The sequence below is a fragment of the Oxyura jamaicensis genome, chromosome 1, assembly GCF_011077185.1.
Source record: "Oxyura jamaicensis isolate SHBP4307 breed ruddy duck chromosome 1, BPBGC_Ojam_1.0, whole genome shotgun sequence".
NCBI classification, from domain to species: Eukaryota; Metazoa; Chordata; class Aves; order Anseriformes; family Anatidae; genus Oxyura; species Oxyura jamaicensis.
The window spans coordinates 110,139,017-110,160,765 of record NC_048893.1 but is presented as its reverse complement, the minus strand read 5'-3'; the positions used below and the strand labels follow the sequence as shown (position 1 = coordinate 110,160,765).

Below are 21,749 nucleotides of genomic sequence, written 5' to 3'. Positions count from 1 at the left end.
GACTTATAAAATGCATCTGTTTCAAATTTAAATGATTTGTTTAGAAGTTGGTAAGCATCAGGACAAGTTAAAGAAAGGAGTTATAGAAGGGGGTTTTAACATCATGAAATTGCTCTTCTGCAAACTGATTGTACACTGACATGCAATATTATCTTCTCAAATTTACTTTCAGAACACAGTTCCAAAAGTAGTTTAAAGTACTTACTTGAGAAGTTGCTGGGTAAACGGTACAGTTGCTGCCTTCACCAACTCAAAAATATTCTTCCATTATTTACAATATCTTTTTAATCCTTCACATTGAAAACAAGTAAAAGAGTAAAAAACAAAACAAAACAAAACAAACAAAAAAAAGAAACAAACCCAACCAGTAACTATGGCAAATTACCACTACACTGGACTTCCTCCTTCCCGCCTCCCCAGAAACTGAAGAATCCTGCTTTTTAACACCAACTGGAAAGAAGTACACTGCAGAAAAGCAGGAAGAAACCCCAAGTTTCAAAACGCCAGTTTCAAAACTGGCAAAAAGAAAGAGAAGAATTGCAGTAATTTTTTTTTTTTTTTTTTGCTATTTATCGACCACGAGTGAAGCATCTGACACGCAGCTTAACTTTCCATGTTTTCAAGGAAGTCACATTCAACGCTCTCTTCAAGCTGTTGCAAGATCTTTATGCCATTACTGCCAACGTAGTCCACAGAGAGAGACACAGAAGTATATGAATGCTGGGATTCACTCCCGTTTGTTGTAAATGCACAACACAGAGTCTTGAAGAAGGGCATAAGCTGGGTGATGCTTGATACAGTGCGGAAGTTCAAAAGAGGAAATCTGTGCCTCTTGGAAATTCCCTCGTTAGTGTTGTTTTTTTCCTGTAAGCATGCAAATCAAGGTTTACCAACATTTTGGCATTGACACAATGTTCTACTAAATATGGCTTATTTGAAGCCTTTACTATACACTTGTTTTTATACTGAGCGATCCACAGCCTACAGCTCTATCACAATATAAATTGTGTAGATGGTATACTGAGTTATTTTTACATTCAGGTTTGAGCTGCCATTAAATGAAAGTCTCACAATTCCAGAATACTGTAAATCTGGACTAGCCTTTAGAAACAACTGCAGAATATAGAGTTAACTCTAATAACAGTAAATATTAGTATTTAATCATATGCATTCCCCTATTCCTTTTTCTGTAAGTATCAGTCCTAAAACTTAGTGGTAATTTAAAATGCTATTATGGTAAGCATTTTTATTTTTGCCAAAGAACAGCATGCTGTTTTTATAAATACCAGTCCTGTCTGCCTGAGACAAATTGTTTAAACCTGTGGGCGGATTTAAGGGAACAACAAGGAAAATTGCCACTGTACACTCAAAGAAATCTGACATCTTCAAGATCTATATATGAAAGCACGCAGATACATTTTTTAAAGCCCCAGGAATATTATTATAATATCTAAAAACCTCTTGCCTAACTTATAAGCTTACCACTTATTTAGAAAAGTACGTTAACAGCTTCAAAAGAAAAAAAAAAAAAGGACTCAAGTAAAGCATTTTTTCTTTACCCCATATTTCTTCTTTAGCAGATCCATGATTCTTACTATGTGTGGTCTGCATTCTTGATGGTTTTCTACAAGATGAGAAGTCACGTCAGATGACTCTGTGTCCACCTCTGGGACAAATGCCCATTTGTACCTGAAACAAATGGAATACATTGATAAGAAGACAGGTATAAAAATTCCATTTGCATCACATTTAGTTTAGCAGAGCACTTGTTTGTTCACAGAATGAGCTGTCATATGTATAATGTTATGCTATCACCAGAGCCAAACTCAGTGAACAAGGAACTTACTATCATCTCAGTGCTTAAATGCAACCGGCTCCAAAAAATTCCTAAGCATATGCAAAGGGAAAACAAAGAGCCAATCTCTGTTTTTCTCTTCTCTACATTTTTCTCTGTGAGGGTATCTTCAAATGAAGTAAAATCCTCTTACACTGACAAGACCAAATACCCCAAATTACTTTTATCCTTGCATCAATGATTGCACTTGTAAAAAGAACAAATGGAAAAATTAACTCTAGAAAAAAAATATATCTGAAATTACTTTAAAGGACAAGAACAGATATGACTTGGAGAACACCTAAGTAATTAGAAGACTTACATTTGAAACAACTGCATCCTGTCGGGTGGAAATGAAAGTGCTGTGTCCAAAAACTTACAGGCTGATAAGTACAAGGACAGCTCATTCTGCTGGATGTCAGATCCACTGCCATCACCAGAGCCTTTCTGTTTGCTTATTTTGCTGTTGCCTCTGTGTTAGTTACAATTGAGGAATGCACAGTTAAAACACAAATCCAACATTTTTCATTCAGCTAAAGGAAAACATCTACGTTTACACAAATGTGCACCTGTACCTGTGCGCAACAAAAGCCTCTTTTTTTTTTTTGTCTGTATTAACACTGGGGTTAATATAAGAAGAGGCTGTAAGCAGAAAACTGGTATCTAAAATATTCAGAAAAAAATGTCAAAATGTTAAATATCCAAAACACTTACTTTGCATCTCTTCTATTTTTGTATGCAACTATTAAGTACCACTTTTTTTTTGCATCTAGAACTATTTTAGCTGCTGAAAAAAATCCTAAACTGATTCACTAGTGCCAGAAATACATGACTGCAATTACAAAACATCCTGCTGTCTCTTTCCTGTCCCTGAGGAAAAGTTTAAAAAAAAAAAAAGTAGATACAGAACAAGCACAATTGCTAACAGCTTTCACAAGTTTCACAAGCTTTCATCAGAGAAATGGTAATTCTTACTTTGATGGTTCATCTTCCTCAGTTAAATCTTCCTCCAGTTGTAGAAATGTCTGAATCTTTAAATAAATAAATAATTTATGGGGATGCTGAAATGTTCATACAACTCAATCATTAAAAGATGCGCTTCACACAGTAGTGTAAGTAATATAAAGAATAGCAGGCTCTTGGTTTACTTTCATGACTTGAAACAAGTTAGTAAGTCATGCAAGACACTACATTAGCAACAACAGCAACATCAGTCAAAAAGGCACTTCCTAAAGACAATGATAATTATTTTCCCAAATTATCAAACTAATGTAGACCTCTGAAAACATTTCCTTTTTCAAACAACAAAGACAAACTAGTTTCAAGTTACCACTTATTCCTTACCAATTCAGTCACCATAATTGGCCACAATGAGGTTAGATGTTGAGGAGAAATCCTTAACAAAAGAACTCTGAAGAAGAGAAACATCTGTGCGGCAACTAGAGAAGTCTGTCCAACCCGGAGGTTCTCTGACAGTCGCTCTGAAATAAACATTCAAAAAGTGAAGAATAAAAGTATTATTTTCTTGAACACGTGTTGTTTCAGGAAATCAAAATATAGAAGGTGACAAGATAAAATTTTTGCTTTCATGTTCAGTCCCTTGCACTCTATTAACAAGTATGTCATTCAGAAGAAGTCTGAAAACATAGAGGTGTTTATATTGGACAAAATTATGTCAAAACTGACATTTGAGGGGAACAATAACCCAAGAGTGGCTGGTAGACTTCCACAAAATAATCCTGTTTCCATTTATATTTCTAGGCCAAAGGCTTTGGTTATACAGATTCCTGTCTCTCTCTTAATGAGATTGTTTTTGGTAGAATTCAGAGATTCATAGTATTATAAATTTTGTTAATAACTCTTTTTAAAAAATGGAAGTATGACATTCCTTTCTTACACAATTTATGTATGTATCACAGCTGAATAAAAAAGGCAGATGAAAAGACCATAAATTTTACCTTGTATTAAAGGGAGATAGAGATGATACTGATCAGTTTCTCCACTGAAGACAGCGAAAGCTTGCCGCTTTAACAACATTGCTTTTTGCTCAAAACTTGGGTAGAGTTTTAAGGCGCTGCTCTGCATATCTATAACACATAAGAATTACTTCTTATCTACCATAAGGACTTCTTGTGATTTGGGATTAAAATAATTCCCACGTCCTGAGATATTTTAAAAATATGAACTCTCTTTAGGTCTACAGATTGGAATAATATATTGGTGATGTTCCAGATCTACTCACAGTAGTGGGAAAATTATATGAAGCAGACACTGCAGCTGAAATGAGGCTCCCCAGTATTTTCAGGCCCTGTTTGTCCTAATGTGCATGAATCTCCTTCTCTTTTCAGCCTCTTAAATCCACAGAGAAGTGCTCTCAAGACTTACTGAGCAAAAACTGAGTTGGTAAGTTAAAAAATATATATTGTTTAAAGTTGACAGTTTTGCATTGTAACCCTTCAACTACTCTCTCAAAAGGTCTGAAAAGGGGACAAAAGCGGCTGCTTCTTTCAAAGCTCCAGGCAAATTCAAGCGGTCCTAAGCCACCTCTTCCCCAAGGACTTACTCTTCTGTACTGTCCTGAAGCCTGAATTAAGAGATCAAAGCATGCTGCTCAAAGGTTTGCTGCACAGGTGCACCATATTCCTGCCGCTCTATGCAGTACACAGATGCATACAAAGTTAGCCAAAGTCTCCTTGGTTTCTAACAGGCAACAGTTGCTACAGTCACACTTCAAGAAGTTAAAATTATGGTCAAATGTGCTTACAGGAGTCCAATATTAATGCTTATTGAACAAAAATACTTTTAAGTATTGTTTGAAACATTGTTTGGCATGTTTTGAACATCACCAAAATACAGAGTCAATTTAGCAAACTTGTTCAATTTAGTTTTTAGTAGAGAATAAAGTTGGTAACAATCAATTATGCAGATGCAGCATTGTCTGCATTTTATCAATACATTATTAAAAATACAACTAATAGCTGAAAAGCAAATACATTTCAAATTACTGTAGAAATATGTCAGCAGTAGCTAGTACTTACTCATCAAATCTTTAAACATAGTTTTCTCGTGTGTTAGAAGATGATCAATAATGGATCTCCAACTGGATAAGATATAGAAGGAATTAGACAACCAGAGAAAGCTTTGGTGTAGATTCATTTCAAAAGATTTTGTCAAACATTTCATACTGGGAAACAGTTTCCAAAGCGTATTCAGTATGCAAAATCTTATGTATTTTAATGCATACTAGATTCTAGGTCCTTCAGCTCTATTATATGCAGTTCTCATATCACTAAGGGGAGTTACCAGCATGAGACATGTTTATTCTTCTGCACCATGAAAAAAAAAAAAGTGTTTATAATCCATTTAGTATTATAAGTTGCTGAGCCCTATTTTTAACGTTACTAGATTCTGTAAGAATGCGCTGAAGAGAATTTTCAGTATTAGCCCATTCTCCTTTAAACCTTTCTTTGCAAATCATAGAATAGAATCTTGGAGCACTACAGTCTCACGTCTTACTGTTTGCACGAAGTGTCCATTTGGAAAAAAGCTGGATCCATATACAGCTCGAGAACTTCTTTTTTCCAGGCTCGCTTGGTGTAGGCGTATCCACTCAATGAGCCGAGCAACTGAGAACCAGCACGAAAACTAGGAACATTGTAGGTACTAGGAGAAGAGAACAATAATAATAAATACCAGTCTTAGAAAAGTTACATTTATGTATTCAGAAAATTAATTGCGTTCCCCAGAACCTCTAACCAAGTTATCTGAGTAATAGGTAGGCTATGTCTACATTAGCTCATAACTCAGAGCAGTAGATCAGATGATCAAAGCAGTTTGTACAGAAGCAGATTAGACATATCACAGCACTGCCCATCTCCGCTACAGGTGTCGTTCAAAACTTCCCCGAAAGAAAATTTCCAAATTGGTCAACAGGCTTGGCAAGGCACAGCAGTAAAGGAGACCTGGGCAGAAGTGTAAACTGGTAGGAGCATGGAGAATGGACTCTCCATTAACAGCTTGTCCTCTGGCACCTTCGTTCTGCTGAGGACACAGACACCAAACAGCTTCCTGGGAATCCTGACTACAGCAGCTGCTCTGACCACGTCTGAACTCAGGTTTCAGGTTGCAGAGGTGGCACTCAAACTAACAGGAGTACGACTTCTAATGAGAAGGGATGCAGTCAAGGCCCTCCAAACAGAGACAAATCACAGTATTCACTTCAAAACTAAGCTACTGTTCTAACAAAATTGCAAATGTAAACATAGCCATCAAGTATTACCCTGAATTCTTTTTGTCCTTGACCATTCTCTTGGTTGTAATGAAAATGATTCTAAAAGCACGGACATAACTCTATGCAAAACACAGCAATGGCTGCTATTGCTGCATGAGTTTGCTGGGGCAGTGTACACTTACTGGATATACAAGATACGCTCCCAAAAGGGAAGTTTTGTATTACCCTATTGTGGAAGATGGCTCATCATTCTAATTGTAGAACCACAGAATGGTTTGGGTTGGAAAGGACCTCTAGGACCCTCTGGTTCAAACCACCCCTGCCATGGGCAGGGACACCTCCCACCAGACCAGGTTGCCCAAAGCCCCATCCAGCCTGGCCTTGAACACCTCCAGAGATGGGGCATCCACAAGGTCTCCGGGCAACCTGTGCCAGTGCCTCACCACCATCATGGTAAAGAATTTCCTCCTTGTATTTAATCTAAACCTACCCTCTTTTAGTTTAAAGCCATTATCCCTTGTTCTGTAACTACAAGATCATCAGAAAACTAAGGCACAGAGAACTCAGAGTAGCTGACAGGCTCACTGATTCTACATCTGAGCAGCTTTGCAAAGTCATTGTTGCAAAATCTACCTAGTAGTCATGCTCATTACCTGTGCTCTTCCATTTGGGAGGCACGTGTGTGTCAGCAGCAGAAAGAGCGGGGTGAGAAGTAGTCTCAGAGGTTTATTTTAACTGACTATGTCTCACTCCCTAGACTTCCCACAGCAAGCAGAGAAAGAAGCTCTTCTGGGGTGTCATTCAAGACAGCAGTCTCTGAGCGCAGTTTGACAGGACTATGGCTCATAAAGGAAGTTTCCCTTCCTTGGGAAAACCTTCACTTGTTAGTGAGACTACAGATAATTTTCTAGATCAAAAGATTATGGTACAGAAGGGTACAGGAAGGGGACAACATTCTTGTCTGTTCCATACAGTTGATGACTAAATTAGAAAATTATTTGTAGTGACTTTGTATTTCAGATCTCCAACTCTTACAGTTCCCCTTGACTACTAAGCACTCCTGAGAAGAAGGAAAAGCAAAAGTCTTACAGTGTGGTCAAAGTCAGACCTAAAAAAAAAATCAGATGTGCTGAGAGAGAAGTCACCTGTGGTTGCGTAGATAAGGAAATACATAATACAGCAGACGGGAAATCAATGGCACAGCTTTCTCCTTCTCATCACTCCGGTAAACCATGTCCAAAAGAGAAGCAAGAACCTTAAAAATGAAAAGAATGTCTCATTAATCCTATAGTAGGTATTTCTCACAAAGGGGAGAAACATGCTATGGTTCAAGATAGAATGTGTGCGCATGTGGGATGCCTCATGAAATATTTAAGCTCTTTTTTTTAAGCTCCCATTTAGTTTACCAGAAAAACAAACAAACAAACAAACAAAAAAACAACTAATGCATTCCTCTGCTCAATAATATCAATAAATAACCACTGATGAGAACAGCAACTGGAACACTGGATCCTACTTACTTCTGCAAGGAGTGAAAGAGCTTGGACGCTGTATATTGAAGGAGCAGAGGCAGAAACCATTGACGATGGCACCACTGAAGTATCTGCAAGAGGCAAAATCAATTGTTTAATTTTGACTTCAGACCTGATATGGATAAATTTTGCTGTTTGCTAATTTTCTTCCCAAGCAGAACTGTTCCTTGCATGCTGGTATTACAATGAAATGCTCCCGGGCATCTTGCCACAATGACATCCTTCATGCCTCATGCTGTTCTGTCCCATGTTTGCACACACCTGTGATAAGCTCTCCTCTGCATTACATACAGTATGTAGTTATTTACTAAACCCCCCTAGGTTGTCACTGTTGGTGAAGGACAATGTTCACTTTTCATCTGTATTATCATCTTCATTATCATGCAAACTGCACACTGACTGACACACTGTACTCTTCGCTGATTTAAGCAGAAGAGAGAAAGTAATGGAAATTTGGATAAAATCACATTACCATTCATATCTTCAATGTTGAACTCATCTGGTGAAATCTGAGGCTGAGCTTTCACCTCCAAGTTCCGACTCAGCCAACTAGTCTGTTCCAGAGAAGAACCAGCAACAGTCCCTACAGCCTCCAAGATTTTTTGGGTCACCTCCTATAAAACAACCAGATAATCTGACATCAGATGAAACCTACTGTCACTTGGCCAATCCAGTGAATCCAGGCAATTCCTTTTTCACACAGAACTTGTTAGGAAGATCAAAAGTAGGTGCTTTTATATCTTAGAAACATAAATACTTCTCTGATCTATTTACCTATCTGTGCTCTCAAGATAAGCTACTGCTCACTTCAAATAAAACAAGGCACGAAAACGGGAAGCAGGGAAAAAATAAGACTAGTTTTGGTAAGTTTTGGTAATGATTTTCCATGTAAGTCATTACCACTAATACAGTATCTGTTCAGCATCAGTCCCGATACGCTTTCTGCATTAGATGTCATCCATCAAAGACATGATCTGAATTGTTCAGCCCCTCATAAATGGCATATGAATGCCTGTATTGTTTTGAGACCTGCTAGTTCCTTTTTCTTCCTTGCCTATTTAGAGATCATTAAGTGAGGCTGAGTTCCATCTTATGGAAATTCATCTGTCCATATTTAATTCTTTATGTTAGGGGTAAGACAGACATCACATCGAACTGTATTCATAGTCACATTTTAGCACATTACACCAAGTGAAACGAAAAGCTGATCACTCTAGGGAAACCAAATCCCAAGTACCCAAATTAAAGCAGAGGTCATGTGTGAAGAGGCTAAAAGATAAGATGGCAAAACAGTCCATTTTGTAACAACTGCCATTTGGCTGGCCAGTCTCTGAAGCAGAAGTGGAGACTCAAAAAAGTGTTGACACACAGAGGCCATAACATTGTCTCACCTCACAAAAAGTGTTAGGTTGGCTCAGAACCAAAACTGCACCGATGTGGGTAGTGCTTAAATTGTTCTAGTGAAACCTCAGTTGGTAGAGGAAGAGAACCCTGCTCTACTCCACCCCTTCTTCACATAAATGCGAGCAGATGGTCATTTACATTGCCAAATCCACCTATGAGCTTCAAGGATAAATTATGCTACTAATTTTAGTTTTGAGATTTCAATACTTACACATATGACATGGACTCATGACCATCAGATTTGTGTTTTGATTTAAACTCTGAGAAAAATCATGTAATAATCCAGGGAAAACAGCTTTGAACAGTCCACAGTTGCCATTGTGTTTTCATGCATTTTTGACTACATTTTGTTAGAGACACTCTGTGCATCACGTCTACCATATTTCAGTCTCCCCATCTTTATTGGATGTAAGTTATAACATGTGAATGCACATTCATACATTCTAAAAAACACAGGTGGACTTAGATACAAAGCACACATCAGGCCATCTCCACTTTTACTTAGAATCTAACAGTTCTAGATGTATGAACTAGAAGAAAAAGTTATAGACATAGAGACTGTACCTGCAAGTCTTTTTGGTCTTTTTTGTTTTCTAGCGTAGGTGTCCTTGTCACAAAGTCATTCAGAGTACTGTGGGAAAATCAGTTGAATCTGAGTTAGCAATTGGATAGGTCTACTCAATACATCCACAAGCCACCTTCTCTCTTATGTAGTACCGTACCTGAGAAGCAGAAAGTGTCCAGGAGGAGCCAAGTTCAACTGCACAGACTCCTTCAGAAGTCCTAATAAGGACTGGAAGTTCTCCTGCAAGGCTGAGACCGGCAGTCTACCAAAAAAAGAACACCAAACACACCCAAGCTTGAAGTTAAGAGTTAAGGCAAAAAACAACATATGTGTCTAACTTGGTGGCCCAAAAGCTTCCATCAATATCAGCCCTTCAGATCCTGCACCTTCCTAACTGATCCAGCAGTATTGTATAAGTATCTGGTGCCACACACCATATGTGTGTGCTACCATCAGTAAATGCTAGCAGCACGTGCAGCATGCCAGCACTGTGAAAGTGGCGGCTCTCCAGGGGAAAGAAAACACATAAAGTTTAGCTAACTCCACTGCCTGCCAGCTTACTTTATCTCCGTAGCTGATTGCATACAGCATATTGTACAGTCTAATAAATCCCAAGGCATCCATATGAGAAAAGCCAAGTATATGAGGAAAAGTTTTGATTGACGGAAAATTTCCAATCAGCTGTCTGACCCACTAAATGCCCAGCACAGACTGTAGTCATAGCAATTGTGCCTTTCCGAAAAGGAAGGAAAACGTAGAAGTTCTCTATCGATTCATCTGGAAACACAGACCAAATAAGGACAAAGGTCGTAAGAAGTCATCCAAATGTCTTGCTAATTAGATGTCTGAGGTATATTGCTCCAGTAGTATGAAACGAGACTTTTAGACTGGCATTATCAACACATCAATGGAACAAAACATCATAGCCCAGTTATTTTGTATCTATCTGTCACTTAACAATGAAGTAGCAATAACCTACACAAAGGTGTTCTGTGACACTGTGACTTGAAGAACAAAGTAAAGCAGGAACAGTAATGCTAGCTGTTATCCGAACGCTTCAAGTAAAACAGAAAATTATCTTAAATAACTGAATTACCTTTGAATGAAAGCATAACTGAACTGCAGCATTGGAATATCTACAAGAGAGGATTTCTGAAAAATAAAAGCAAAAATGCAGTTATTTGCTCTCAGAAGAATAGAAAGCCCAAGCTGCTGGAAAACACAACGCTGCTAAGAAGCCATTGGTACTCCAACAAGTGACCAGCCACGGTACAACTGTCTATACAACAGTACAAGGGAATTCTGAGCTTTCATAGAGGACCCCTGTTTAGAAGTAGTCACATTACTTCTAATATCCACTACAGTTTTTCAGAGCTGTAGAAGCTCCCATGATGGCATGCATCATAGCAGTACTGGCTTCCTTGAAAGCCAAATGGAAAATAGAGTCAGCATAGAGTACTTCTAACTGTTCAGATAAGGGTAAAGGAATAGAAACATGTCACTGAGTCATCATCTCTACTATCAGAGGACCCTCCACCTTTTCATTACCAACAACGTTTCAAGCAAAAGTATTCTAAAGAATCTACTTACGCTGATTGATTACAGAAACCCATATTCTGGAAAATATAACAAGAACAAAACCAAATTTCACACTTAAAAAGTAACTTTCCTTCTAACAACATCTAACATATGCTATTCTAGGTCTATTCCAATGTATTAAGAAAACACAGTTATCTTCCTGGTTACCTCTTCACCCTTGATTTGTGATGGTTTCTTCACTACTTCTTTGACTAGATGTAATATGGTATCAATTTTCAATGTGTTAAGTGCACATATTAAGTCCACAAGAATAAGCTGTGATGCACTAGCCACTGGAAGAATCTGATGAAACAAAACAAAAACCACATTTGTCAGATATCTGTACCACGTAAACCACAAGGCTGAAAAGCAGCCTTCCGTGTAATAACTCAAATATCATTACTTAAACAAAACTTAAATGATAGAAGTTAAATCAACCATGCAAAAAATTCCCCACAGACACATTTCTCCCAACACCTTCATGAAGACAATTAAGTGCTGGGTCCTGCACCTGGCTTCTAACAACCTGATGCAGTGGTATAGGCCTGGGGAAGAGTGGCTGGGAAGCTGCCTGGCAGAAAAGAACCTGGGGGTGTTGGTTGACAGCCAGCTGAACGTGAGCCAGCAGTGTGCTCAGGTGGCCAAGAAGGCCAACAGCATTCTGACCTGTATCAGAAACCGCGTGGCCAGCAGGACCAGGGAAGCGATCATCCCCTCATATGCAGCACCAGTGAGACCGCATCTCGAGTACTGTGTTCAGTTTGGGGCCCTTACTAAAGGAAGGATATTGAGGTGCGGAGAAGAGCAACAAAGCAGGTGAAGGGACTAGAACACAAGACTTATTAGGAGCAACTGAGGGAACTGGGGTTAGTTTGGAGAAGAGTAGGCTTAGGGGAGACTTCATTGCTCTCTACAGCTACCTGAAAGAAGGTTGAAGCAAGGAAGGTGTTGGTCTTTTTTCTCAGGTGACAAGTCATAGGACATGAGGAAATAGACTCAAGTTGCACCAGGGGAGGCTTAGACTGAATATTAGGAAGAATTTCTTCCCAGAAAGGGTGATCAACAATGGAGCAGGCAGCCCAGGGAAGTGGTGGATTCCCCATCCCTAAAGGTATTTAAAAGATGGGTGGACATGGCTCTAAGGGAGACATGGTTTAATGACAGGACTTGGTAGGTCAGACTGATGGTTGAACTTAATGATCTTGAAGGTCTTTTTCAACCTAGATGATTCTATGATTGTATGAATTTCAGCATGACCAAATGAAAGCAGAAAAGAAAGATCTTCTGCTCAGAATACATGCTTAGTTACAGAGAATATTAGTTACATCTCTAAACTTTCTCTGGAAATGGAGCTGATCCAAGATATTTAAATTGGCAAGTTGTAATCCTAAGATTACAATCTGAATAAAAAATAGTTATGACTGTCAGACAAACTACTAGATTGTCATTTTTATCTGATTATTTACTTAGGTTTAATTGTAGCTCTGATGTTCTGTGGAATTACATATAACAAAAACATTTAAGATTTGCCTTTGTCACTTGTCAAAAGCAAACAAACCACCACCACCACCAAAAAAACAACCATCAAGCAACCTATAAACAAGTCCAGAGTTTAGAACTGATTGCATGAATGCAACATTTGCCTCTACATTGGAAACCTAATTCCTCTCTTCAGTTTCACCTTCATTTTACTTTGATTCCTATGAGGTTTCTTGCTATTCCACACTGCTGCAATTGCTGCCATCAACTGGATTCCAAGTTGTGCTGTCAATGGATTCATGAAGTCCAGTATTTTAGTTCTTAATGTCTATAGAGGGGGGAAAAAGAAAATATTTCTTTTAACTTTGGAAGGTAAAGGCTAACTTACAGTCTTTAAAATATTCTTCCTTTTCCAAAGATGTCCAGAAAATACACAATAACAAAAGAATTTCTTTGTATATTTGGCAGTCAGGCCAGTTTTGCTGATTTGCCTATGAGTTACGTGTGTAATTATTAGAGAAGGGAGGCACATATGTTAGAAAACAGACTGCAAAATATAAAAACTTATTGTGTTGTTTTTTTCTCCTACACGTACTTTTCACTACTATAATTTACCAATATCTACAGAAAAAGGGAAAAGCATAGTATTTTTATTCCCTCAGGTACATGCTCTACTGCCTGCAGAAGGTGCAGACAATTGTTTAGTAACAGAAGCTCATAGAAAAAAAAACACAAACGTGTATATATATATATATATATATATATGTCAGGTAAGGGACCGGGATAGGCAGAAGGAATATGTAAAATTCTACTTTTGTAGTAAGACGCTGTAGATACTGTGCAAGTCAGGAGCTCCTAAGAGTTCTTCAAAAATTCTTTATGCCCCAGTATCATTCTGGAAATGACAAAGCTATTCCTATGAACTCGATGTAAAATGCACTAGTGAGGGAGGAGATGACAAGATATACAGCAGTTTAAAAGAACTCCTACTTTGGTTGCTTTAAAGTACGCTGAGGAAGAGCCTTTAGTTGTTCCAAAGAAGTCAGTTGGTCTTTTCTGAGAGTCCTCCCTCTTTATAATGCTCCAAAGAAGGGACATGGTATTAATAATACGAGGCAGTTCTTCCAAAATGGCGTTCCTAGCATTTCTCAAGTTTGCAGGCTCAGCTAATGATGACTAGGAAAGCAAAAATATGAATATTAAAATACATCTATGCACCACGGAGTGCTCTCATTCTGTAATTAGGAGACTCTTTTGTAATGACAACTTTAAAATTAATTCAGCTGTTCTATTTATGAATTACACTGCTGCTATTAAAGTCTACTGAGTTCGCCGTTGACCATTTTGGGATGCAGAGAATCAGTTCGTCTTGAAAATTTTTAACATATAATACCCTCTTATGCCAGGTGTTATGAGAACAAACACGTAGGGGATACATCAGAAGGCATGTTACCAACTCAAACAAAACCAGAAAATTTTGTTAATGACAAAGCAACTACAGGCAAGCTGCACACCACGTATTTGTGTGATTATGAACATCATGATTATGAATATCATCATGAACAACTTTACTTAAAACTAACTTTCCTTTCTTCAAATAAAAAAGAACTAAGTTCAGTCCCCTTCCCTTACACTTTTACTTAGTTCACTTCCTTGATGTATTGTCAGGCTTCTTTAAGGCTATCTTTCTTGTTCAAGCTCCTCTTTACGACTTATAGTCACCTCTGAGTAAAAAGGAATGCATGCTTTGATGAACTAGTGCCAAGACGTCAAGCAAGTGGTAGGCATTAAGCAGTTACCTTTTTAGTTTGATTAGGGTGATCCAGAAGGCAGAAGTGACCAATAGTTGTCAGACCTTCCAGAAGGGTTAGTGGGTAATCAGGCGTAACATTCTCTCTTTTAGTGTTTAAGCTTTGGAGGAAAAAATAAAAATAAAAGAGCTCAGCAGGCCAAGCAGTATTTCCGTGAGTAAAAATTCCAAGAGAGATCTAATTCTATTCAATAGTTGAGGAATACTGGAATATCAGAACAAATGATTCACAGACGATGCTTGGACAACCCCAATTCCTTGTCTAAATCTTTAAGAATATAATTCCCCATCTCACCATAAATCTTTAGTGTTCAATTATTTTTCCTTACTCCTTTCACTTACTGACTGTTCTCAACAGTATCACTGTATTTTTCTTCTGCAGGGTCTCTATTCCCACTTAGGCCTCCAACATCCTGAGTCTTGTCAGAACCGGGCACTTCTTTGTACTTGGATGGCAAGCAGCATCACAGCTGCCGGTCATTCTTGCTGCTGGTCCCCTTTCCTCTTTTCTTCCAACTGCAGTGAGTCCTACTGCGACAGTATTGCATCCACCTCATCTGGGCTCAAGGGACAGATGCCTGCATATGCAGCAGGGTTTGAGAATCAAACTCTGGGAGCTACAGTGCTAAATGAGTAAGTTACTATGCACTACTCTGTAGTAAGGGGAACTTAAAAACAAGTTTCAGCATAATAAATCCCACACTGCGGACTCTTACCTTGCAGATGTTTTCATGGATGCTTTCACAGCTTCATTTTCATACTGTTTGACAAGCTCATCCAGGTTTTTACATATCTGTACAACAAACGGTGCCACAGTCCAGCCTAAAGACTTTCCAAAATAGGGCAGGGAAGATGTGACTAAGCCTACCCAAGTGGGATGCATCCCATAGCCATACTCTGGTTGCAAACCTCTAACAACAGCAGAGACAAATAATCCCTGTGAAGTTATTGGGTGTGGATAGACATACTGCATCGCACCGATAGCCTGCTGGAAATTAAGAGCCTGCTGCCATTCCTTGGAGAGGTCTGGCTGATTCTCCTGCTCCTCAGGCATCTGTCCAAGATGGTGCTCCAAGATAATCAGTACCTGCAAAAGCTTCAGCAACTCAATCTGGAGCGGGTGTTCGCTCCATATTTGATCATGTCCAAAATTGATTAGGCTCTCTTCAAAAAGATCTTCTTCAGGAACGTTATGATCTCCATCTGCCATAAGCAGTTCGTACCGCTTCTGACTTGTGTACATAGATGCAGACAAAGAAAGAAGAACAAACTCCTGAATTTTGCATCTTCCAAGCAAGTTGCGTATGAACTCTACATTCTTACTCTCTGCTGCCTTTGCCATGGTAGCCAGCTGGGTCATCATTCTAATCAAGACTTCCACACTTTTTACCTGAACATCTCTGTTGCCAAGCACGTCTCTGTGCGTAACCTTCAAGTAGCACGGATAATATGAGCGCAGAAAACTGAGACAGAGGTAAGTGAGCAATTCTATTAGAAGAGAATGGGGACACATGGTTGGAGACTGAGTCTGAAGCTTGCCATAAAAACTCTGCCCTACAAGAGCCTCCTGATGTCGAGCTAAGAGATTGTAGATAAGATTCAAATGCGCTGTGGAACTGGTATCCATGCTAGTACTAGCTACAGCTTCAATAAATTCTTTAGGGTTTGTTTTAAGCACTGCCTCCAGAACAGAAAAAGCATATAATACCCTCTTGGAATCATAAGGTTGCAAATATAACAGCATATGTTTGAACAGAGCCTCGATCATCTCCTGTTTTTCCTTCTGCTGCTTGAGCAACTTAGAGTTGGTAATTTCCTGGAGCTCCAAGTCCAGCTCTTCATCACTTGACAGAGATTCGGATGCTTGAGTCCTCTCAGAGTCAGCACGCACAAGATTTAGCGCTACACTAGACTTGGAGCTTTCAGGAAGGGATGCATGGAAGGAACCTGCATAGTTTGCGGTCTCTTTGCCATCAGCTGCAGCACTGTCATTGTCCTCATTGCTCACTTCCTGCAGCTCCAGAGAAGGAGAAAAAGAAGATGTATTTTCACTGTCATGGCCTGTGCTGGTGTCTGCTGATTCTGTGTGCTCACTATTATCTTGGTCACCGTCTACCTCACATGAAGTTACTGGATTGCAAGAGGCATCACTTGCAAACTGTTCAGTTTTTAACTCTGGCTTCTCTGGATCTTTTTCCACTTCTGCCCAAATTGCTTCTCTGTCCACAGTGGTAAACTGGCTCAATGGAAGGTTTTCCTCAGAATTGCTCTCAGAGACACCAGACTCTTTCAACGAGGCCTTTTTCTTGTGAAGCCAAACATGTATATCTTCTAGAAAAAAAAAATCAAGAGGTATATAATCAAGAAATGTATAGTAGGCCATTATACAAATATCCTCTATATGGAATAAATTATTGTAAGAAAAACAAAAAAGATTAAAAATAGTCTATTAATTGCAATGAGAAAAAAATATTTTTTGAGGCAAGATTTTTTTTTAAAGTGGTAGAGAAGTACTAACCTACTCGAAGTGCAAGAGAAGAGGATCAAAACCCTAAGCATGTGTTGTTTCTCTTATGCTATGATTGCCTAGATGTGACAATCTTTTTTATGCTTTCTGAGCATAAAATGTTTGTTGAGATCAAGGAAATTAGAAGGTTAAGAACTGAAGTTATTGTTGTTGTTTTTTTTTAAGAGCTAATGTTTTCCTTGTTCACATGCTGCAGAACAAGGAAGGAATATATTAGCTCTGTGTTTGTATAACACCTATTAAACAGGTCCCTTTGGATGCTGTAAGTGTCTGCCATCTAATTACTTACCAATCAAGACAGAAAAACAATTACGCAAGCAGACAGCTAGGTTAACAGTAATGAAAGAGACAGGTGACACAGAAGTTTCGTTTCAAAGAAAATACTGGACACTTCTATGCTATCTTCCTGATCTGCTCCAGGAAAGAACCTTGACTTCTTAGGCCATATAATGCAGGACATCTCATAACCACACTGCTCCCAGCAATCCCACCACTGAGTAGACTGCCAGTCTTCACAGGACTCCATGCTTGGAGCAATGCTTGAGTCCTTACTTACATCTCAGTGTTCTCCAGCTACTCCCCAGAGGTTTCTGTCACACTAGTTGTCTGTTCCACATTTGCTACATGATCATATGTGGTTCATAATGGTTCTCATCATAGATCTTAAGATGAACATCTCCTAACTGTCAAATTTAGTCAGTCACAGTAAAGACTCCCTGGCATGGGTGGCTGGAGGTGATCCTCAATTGCAAATCCCTCTCTCTGCATTCCAGCTGTGGGATACCTCAAGCTGCATGCCACAAGGGGCCAACACTCCTCTTGAATCAACATGGATGATCTTTGGACAAAGACAGTTTAATCTTCAGAAGTTGGCAGAATTAGGGTTGTGTGTGTGCACGCCCAAAACAGCAAGGTGTGCTTCACAACCTGTCTGATTATGTTAGCATGATGCCAGGGGAATCATTAACAAGAGATGTAATCTGAATAATGAAATCTTGTACGCAGGTGCTTGGTCTGCTAGGATAACAATGGGCAGAAAGTAAGATTTGCCGGTCTATCCTGCCTACTGGAACAGTTCCTGGACTGTCGCAGTTGCCAAACTGCTCCTGAATTCCATTTGGTTGCAGACTTAGTTTTGCTTGAGAAGGGATCCTGTGAACAATGAATACACATGCAGTGTGAGTTATCTGGGAATGGCAACGAGAAGTGTGGGACAAGATCCCAGAGCAAAGCAAGAAGCAACCCAAACCAGCAGTGTAGGTGCAGCCACTGTAACAGAAAGTGCCATTAGGCCTTGAACTAGCATGACTTACTCATGAACTCTGCTTTAGGCATCCCCAGAGGTACTTGGATGAGGAGGAATCTACAGAACTGAGGCCAGACAACCCACTGTAATAGGATGCCATCACAGTTCAGAGACCACCTTCAGTAGGTGTTCAGGAGTATGTAATGCTACGCCAACACTTACAGTTTCAGCCCAAGAACAGTGTTACCTGCTGAATTTTTCTGTTTGATGTAGTGGATGGACGTGCGTTGTGTCTTTGGATGAAGCAGCAGCAGCAGGACTGGTTCAAGAATCCGTGCAACATCATTAAGTGAGAGAGCACGGATCAGCCAGCCCTGTGCTGCCGCACCAATTGCGCCATCTGAACAATTGAGACTGTCCAGTACCACAAACAGAGACCTGAACAGAGAAACCAGAACGAATAAGAACAATTGAAATCTCCCCCAAAAATAATGCAAACAACAAAGTAGTGGCAGGGAACAGGTTTAGCGCATGTTCAAGCAAGCATCAGCCAATAGCTCATCTCTGCTACCAACAGCTTGAGCATGCACATTTTTTCCTTCTACAACACATGCAACTGTAGAAGCAAGGCCATACATATTTTCACATTGTAGAAGAAAAGCATGCTTTGAAGTTCTTTCACATATATATTGAGAAAGACTTTTAATACCTTTATCTCCATTTTTGTATAAAAGTTATGATCTCATAAATATGAAGTCACTCAAAACTAAAATAAGTTTTCTTCATGTTGGTTCTGTTTTGTTTGGAAAAAGTCTAACCCACTCCAAGAGAAAAAAGCTGTCTGCTAGGCAGGAACTTGTCTGCCTGAAGTTACTCTTCATACATGAAGCTCCTTCTATTTTTACAAAAACTTCCTTCATACAAGAACATAAAAGCACTCTTCAGTGCACCATGCATATTGAGCACAAGCTGCAAGTGAAGATCTTCCTTTTGCTTGCATGTCTCTACAGCGAACGTTTTTTCCAGCCCAGAAAAAAGAACAGAACAAAGCATAAACAGAAGTCCAAACCAGTGAAAATGGAAAATACCTATCGAAGGACCGATTGTGAGAAGTTACTCTGCTGCCTTGGATCTCTCTGGTCAGATGCCACATGACAGAAAATCTGAATAGTGCTTCCAGCCTTGTCCCCTTTGCAAGGAAACAAGACAGATATCAAGACAGATGTGTTATTTTTCACAGCATTTATCTCCAAGTAAAATTTTAGTGATTTTTAAACTTCTAGCAAAACAATATGTTGTGTAGACAAACACACATCCTTCTCAGGCAGTTTGGAAGCACTTGTTCATTTTGCAATAGGCTAAAATGAAACGCCATATATCCACAAATGCACAACCAAAACTTACCATCCACAGTGCTTGCAGAAGAAAAAAAGATCTGGCAATACACCAAAAACATATTGCAGGACTCTAGTGTGTAAACACTTAGACTATGTTTGCTGTTAGGGAGGTTCGAAAGTTAGAAGACAAGTAAGAATGCATTGCTATATCAGTTAGTGTTTAGAACTGTCAATTTTGTTTAAAAGGTTTTAAAAAAAATTCCAAACTTAAGTTTCAAAATGGCAAGTGAGAAGATATGAAGACAACACTGAAGAACGTTGTTGTAAGTTTTGTTGTGCAAGACGCTTCTCACAAATGAACTCTAGGTTATTAAAGAACTGTTTTGTCATTAAACTAGATGAGTAAAGTAATTAAGAACTGGCTTAGTTTAAACACAGCTTACTTAATATAGGAACTAAAGGGTCAAATATGAAGTTTAGAAAAAATCAACACAAGACAAAATGATTTGAGACTTAGTCATGGGGCTGGGTCATTTTGGAAATAGTGACAAAAAATGCGAGCTTTTAGATGCTACGTTATTTGAGCCAAAACAAAAAGTGCTCCAGCATTAACTGATACAGCTTGCATCTGGGGGTTACGTTTAGCAGTAGTCTCACGATGAATCAGTCCCAGGGAATCGCAGGGGAGTGGACAGGGAGTCTGTTGGACTCCTGAGAGACAGAGGGACCACTGAAGCAAAGAGCTGGGAGGGAAGGGACCAGAAATAGCCTGGGAAGCATTGGAACAACTCTATCTCAAGTGATGATGGGTCTTCAGTGAATACAGAACCTACCTTATCATGATCCAAAAGGGCATGGCATATAATGTCTTCGCAGATATTTGCTGAAGGTGCCAAGCAATGCAGCCTGTAGAACAGTTCCACACAGGCAATATGATGTTCCCGTGTCTCTTTGTTCAGCTGATTCCAGAGCACACAGGCTACTCTCTAGAGTACAGTAACAACAATAAATAATATTAACATCATTTCTTCACTGACTTAAAAGCTTTCTGTTGCATAAAAGTACTCCATTACTGAAAGGGATTTCCAAATCTTAGCTTAGCAAAGAGCAAGAATTCAGGTCACACACTCGAACCTAAAGGAATGCAACATTCCTAACCCGGTATTACAGGATAGGTAATTCAAAGGGAGGTGCACCACAAGTTGAGGAAAGCACTTCTGCTTCTATTCTCTGGGACAAAACATTACAGATTATACATGTGTCAGGCACAGCAGCTGTAAGCACAGTAATTAACAATAAGAGCTTGGAACCAATCCTCATATCAATAAATGATCAGGACAAGGAAAACATCTTTGAAATAGATATACTGAAAACAAGGGGGAGGGCATGTTATCATTTACCTACTAATATTGCCTCTTATCTGAAAACTTCTCTGAGTGGTATCAAAGTTCTCCAAAGCATAGTGTTTAGGCTAAGGGCACCTAGCCCTTCCAGTCAGAAACCAAGTGCCTCCACCCTTAGAATTTGGTCAGAGGAACCAAAGCGCAATTCAAAAGTAACCTGTCGCTTTTGAACATCCTATTGTGAAGTACATGAATAAGAATAAAATTGCCTTAAAATGCTTATCGAAGCAAAATAAATAAATAAAAATACAAAAACAAAACAGCAGCAACACTGTAACATAAACGTACTGCCCATTCATATGAATGTTTCCTTCCCCACCCCATCCCTGGACGTAGAGTGCAGTTGGGCAGTAAAAAAGAAAAAAAGAGTATCGATACCTGGTAGAAATCTGTTTTCTCTGAGATGATCTTCAGAACTCCAGGAGCAATAGGAGGAAGCGTGACCATCTGCAGCTTTCCAAGGAAGGGGTTGTGCCCAGAGACTTTGTATCGCTTCATTCTGTCTTCTATCACAAGCGCCAGTGACTGGGAATGGTTGATCACCTCCAACAGCGTGAAGATGGACACATTCTGAACATAGCAGTCATTCACACAGCAGCATACTGTCATTAAGGACTTCAGCCACAGAGGGAAGCTGGCATCACAGCCTCCTCAGAAGAGAAGCAAGAAAAAAAAAAAGTTGGAATACACTAGAGGTTATGGTCGTATTTCCAACAATTCCTCAGTAAGCTCACAGAACCCAGAGACACAGATGACTGCTCAAATCCAACTGTGAAGATCTCTCTTCAAAGCAAATCATTCTC

General features: G+C 39.2%; 1 protein-coding gene across 5 annotated transcripts in view; it reads right to left on the bottom strand.

Annotated features, from left to right (window-relative positions):
* Positions 1–546: 546 nt before the first annotated feature.
* The window catches only part of DOP1B (DOP1 leucine zipper like protein B), a 42,552-nt gene continuing 21,349 nt past the window's right edge, over positions 547–21,749 (bottom strand). For 2 of the 5 annotated variants that reach the window (XM_035315736.1, XM_035315737.1), the window contains exons 15-37: positions 21,325–21,596; positions 20,377–20,529; positions 19,295–19,395; positions 18,454–18,644; positions 15,150–16,764; positions 14,423–14,534; positions 13,614–13,799; positions 12,826–12,951; positions 11,313–11,447; positions 10,663–10,718; positions 9,724–9,828; positions 9,566–9,632; positions 8,070–8,211; positions 7,586–7,668; positions 7,211–7,320; positions 5,351–5,497; positions 4,873–4,934; positions 3,793–3,921; positions 3,179–3,315; positions 2,810–2,865; positions 2,157–2,306; positions 1,560–1,689; positions 547–864 (exon numbers count right to left, since the gene is read on the bottom strand). In XM_035315736.1, the coding sequence (XP_035171627.1) occupies positions 604–864; positions 1,560–1,689; positions 2,157–2,306; positions 2,810–2,865; positions 3,179–3,315; positions 3,793–3,921; positions 4,873–4,934; positions 5,351–5,497; positions 7,211–7,320; positions 7,586–7,668; positions 8,070–8,211; positions 9,566–9,632; positions 9,724–9,828; positions 10,663–10,718; positions 11,313–11,447; positions 12,826–12,951; positions 13,614–13,799; positions 14,423–14,534; positions 15,150–16,764; positions 18,454–18,644; positions 19,295–19,395; positions 20,377–20,529; positions 21,325–21,596 (4,526 nt within the window). In that variant the 3' untranslated portion in view covers positions 547–603. The remainder of the gene's footprint in view (positions 865–1,559; positions 1,690–2,156; positions 2,307–2,809; positions 2,866–3,178; positions 3,316–3,792; positions 3,922–4,872; positions 4,935–5,350; positions 5,498–7,210; positions 7,321–7,585; positions 7,669–8,069; positions 8,212–9,565; positions 9,633–9,723; positions 9,829–10,662; positions 10,719–11,312; positions 11,448–12,825; positions 12,952–13,613; positions 13,800–14,422; positions 14,535–15,149; positions 16,765–18,453; positions 18,645–19,294; positions 19,396–20,376; positions 20,530–21,324; positions 21,597–21,749) is intronic. The other 3 variants (XM_035315738.1, XM_035315740.1, XM_035315739.1) reach the window with 3 other exon arrangements.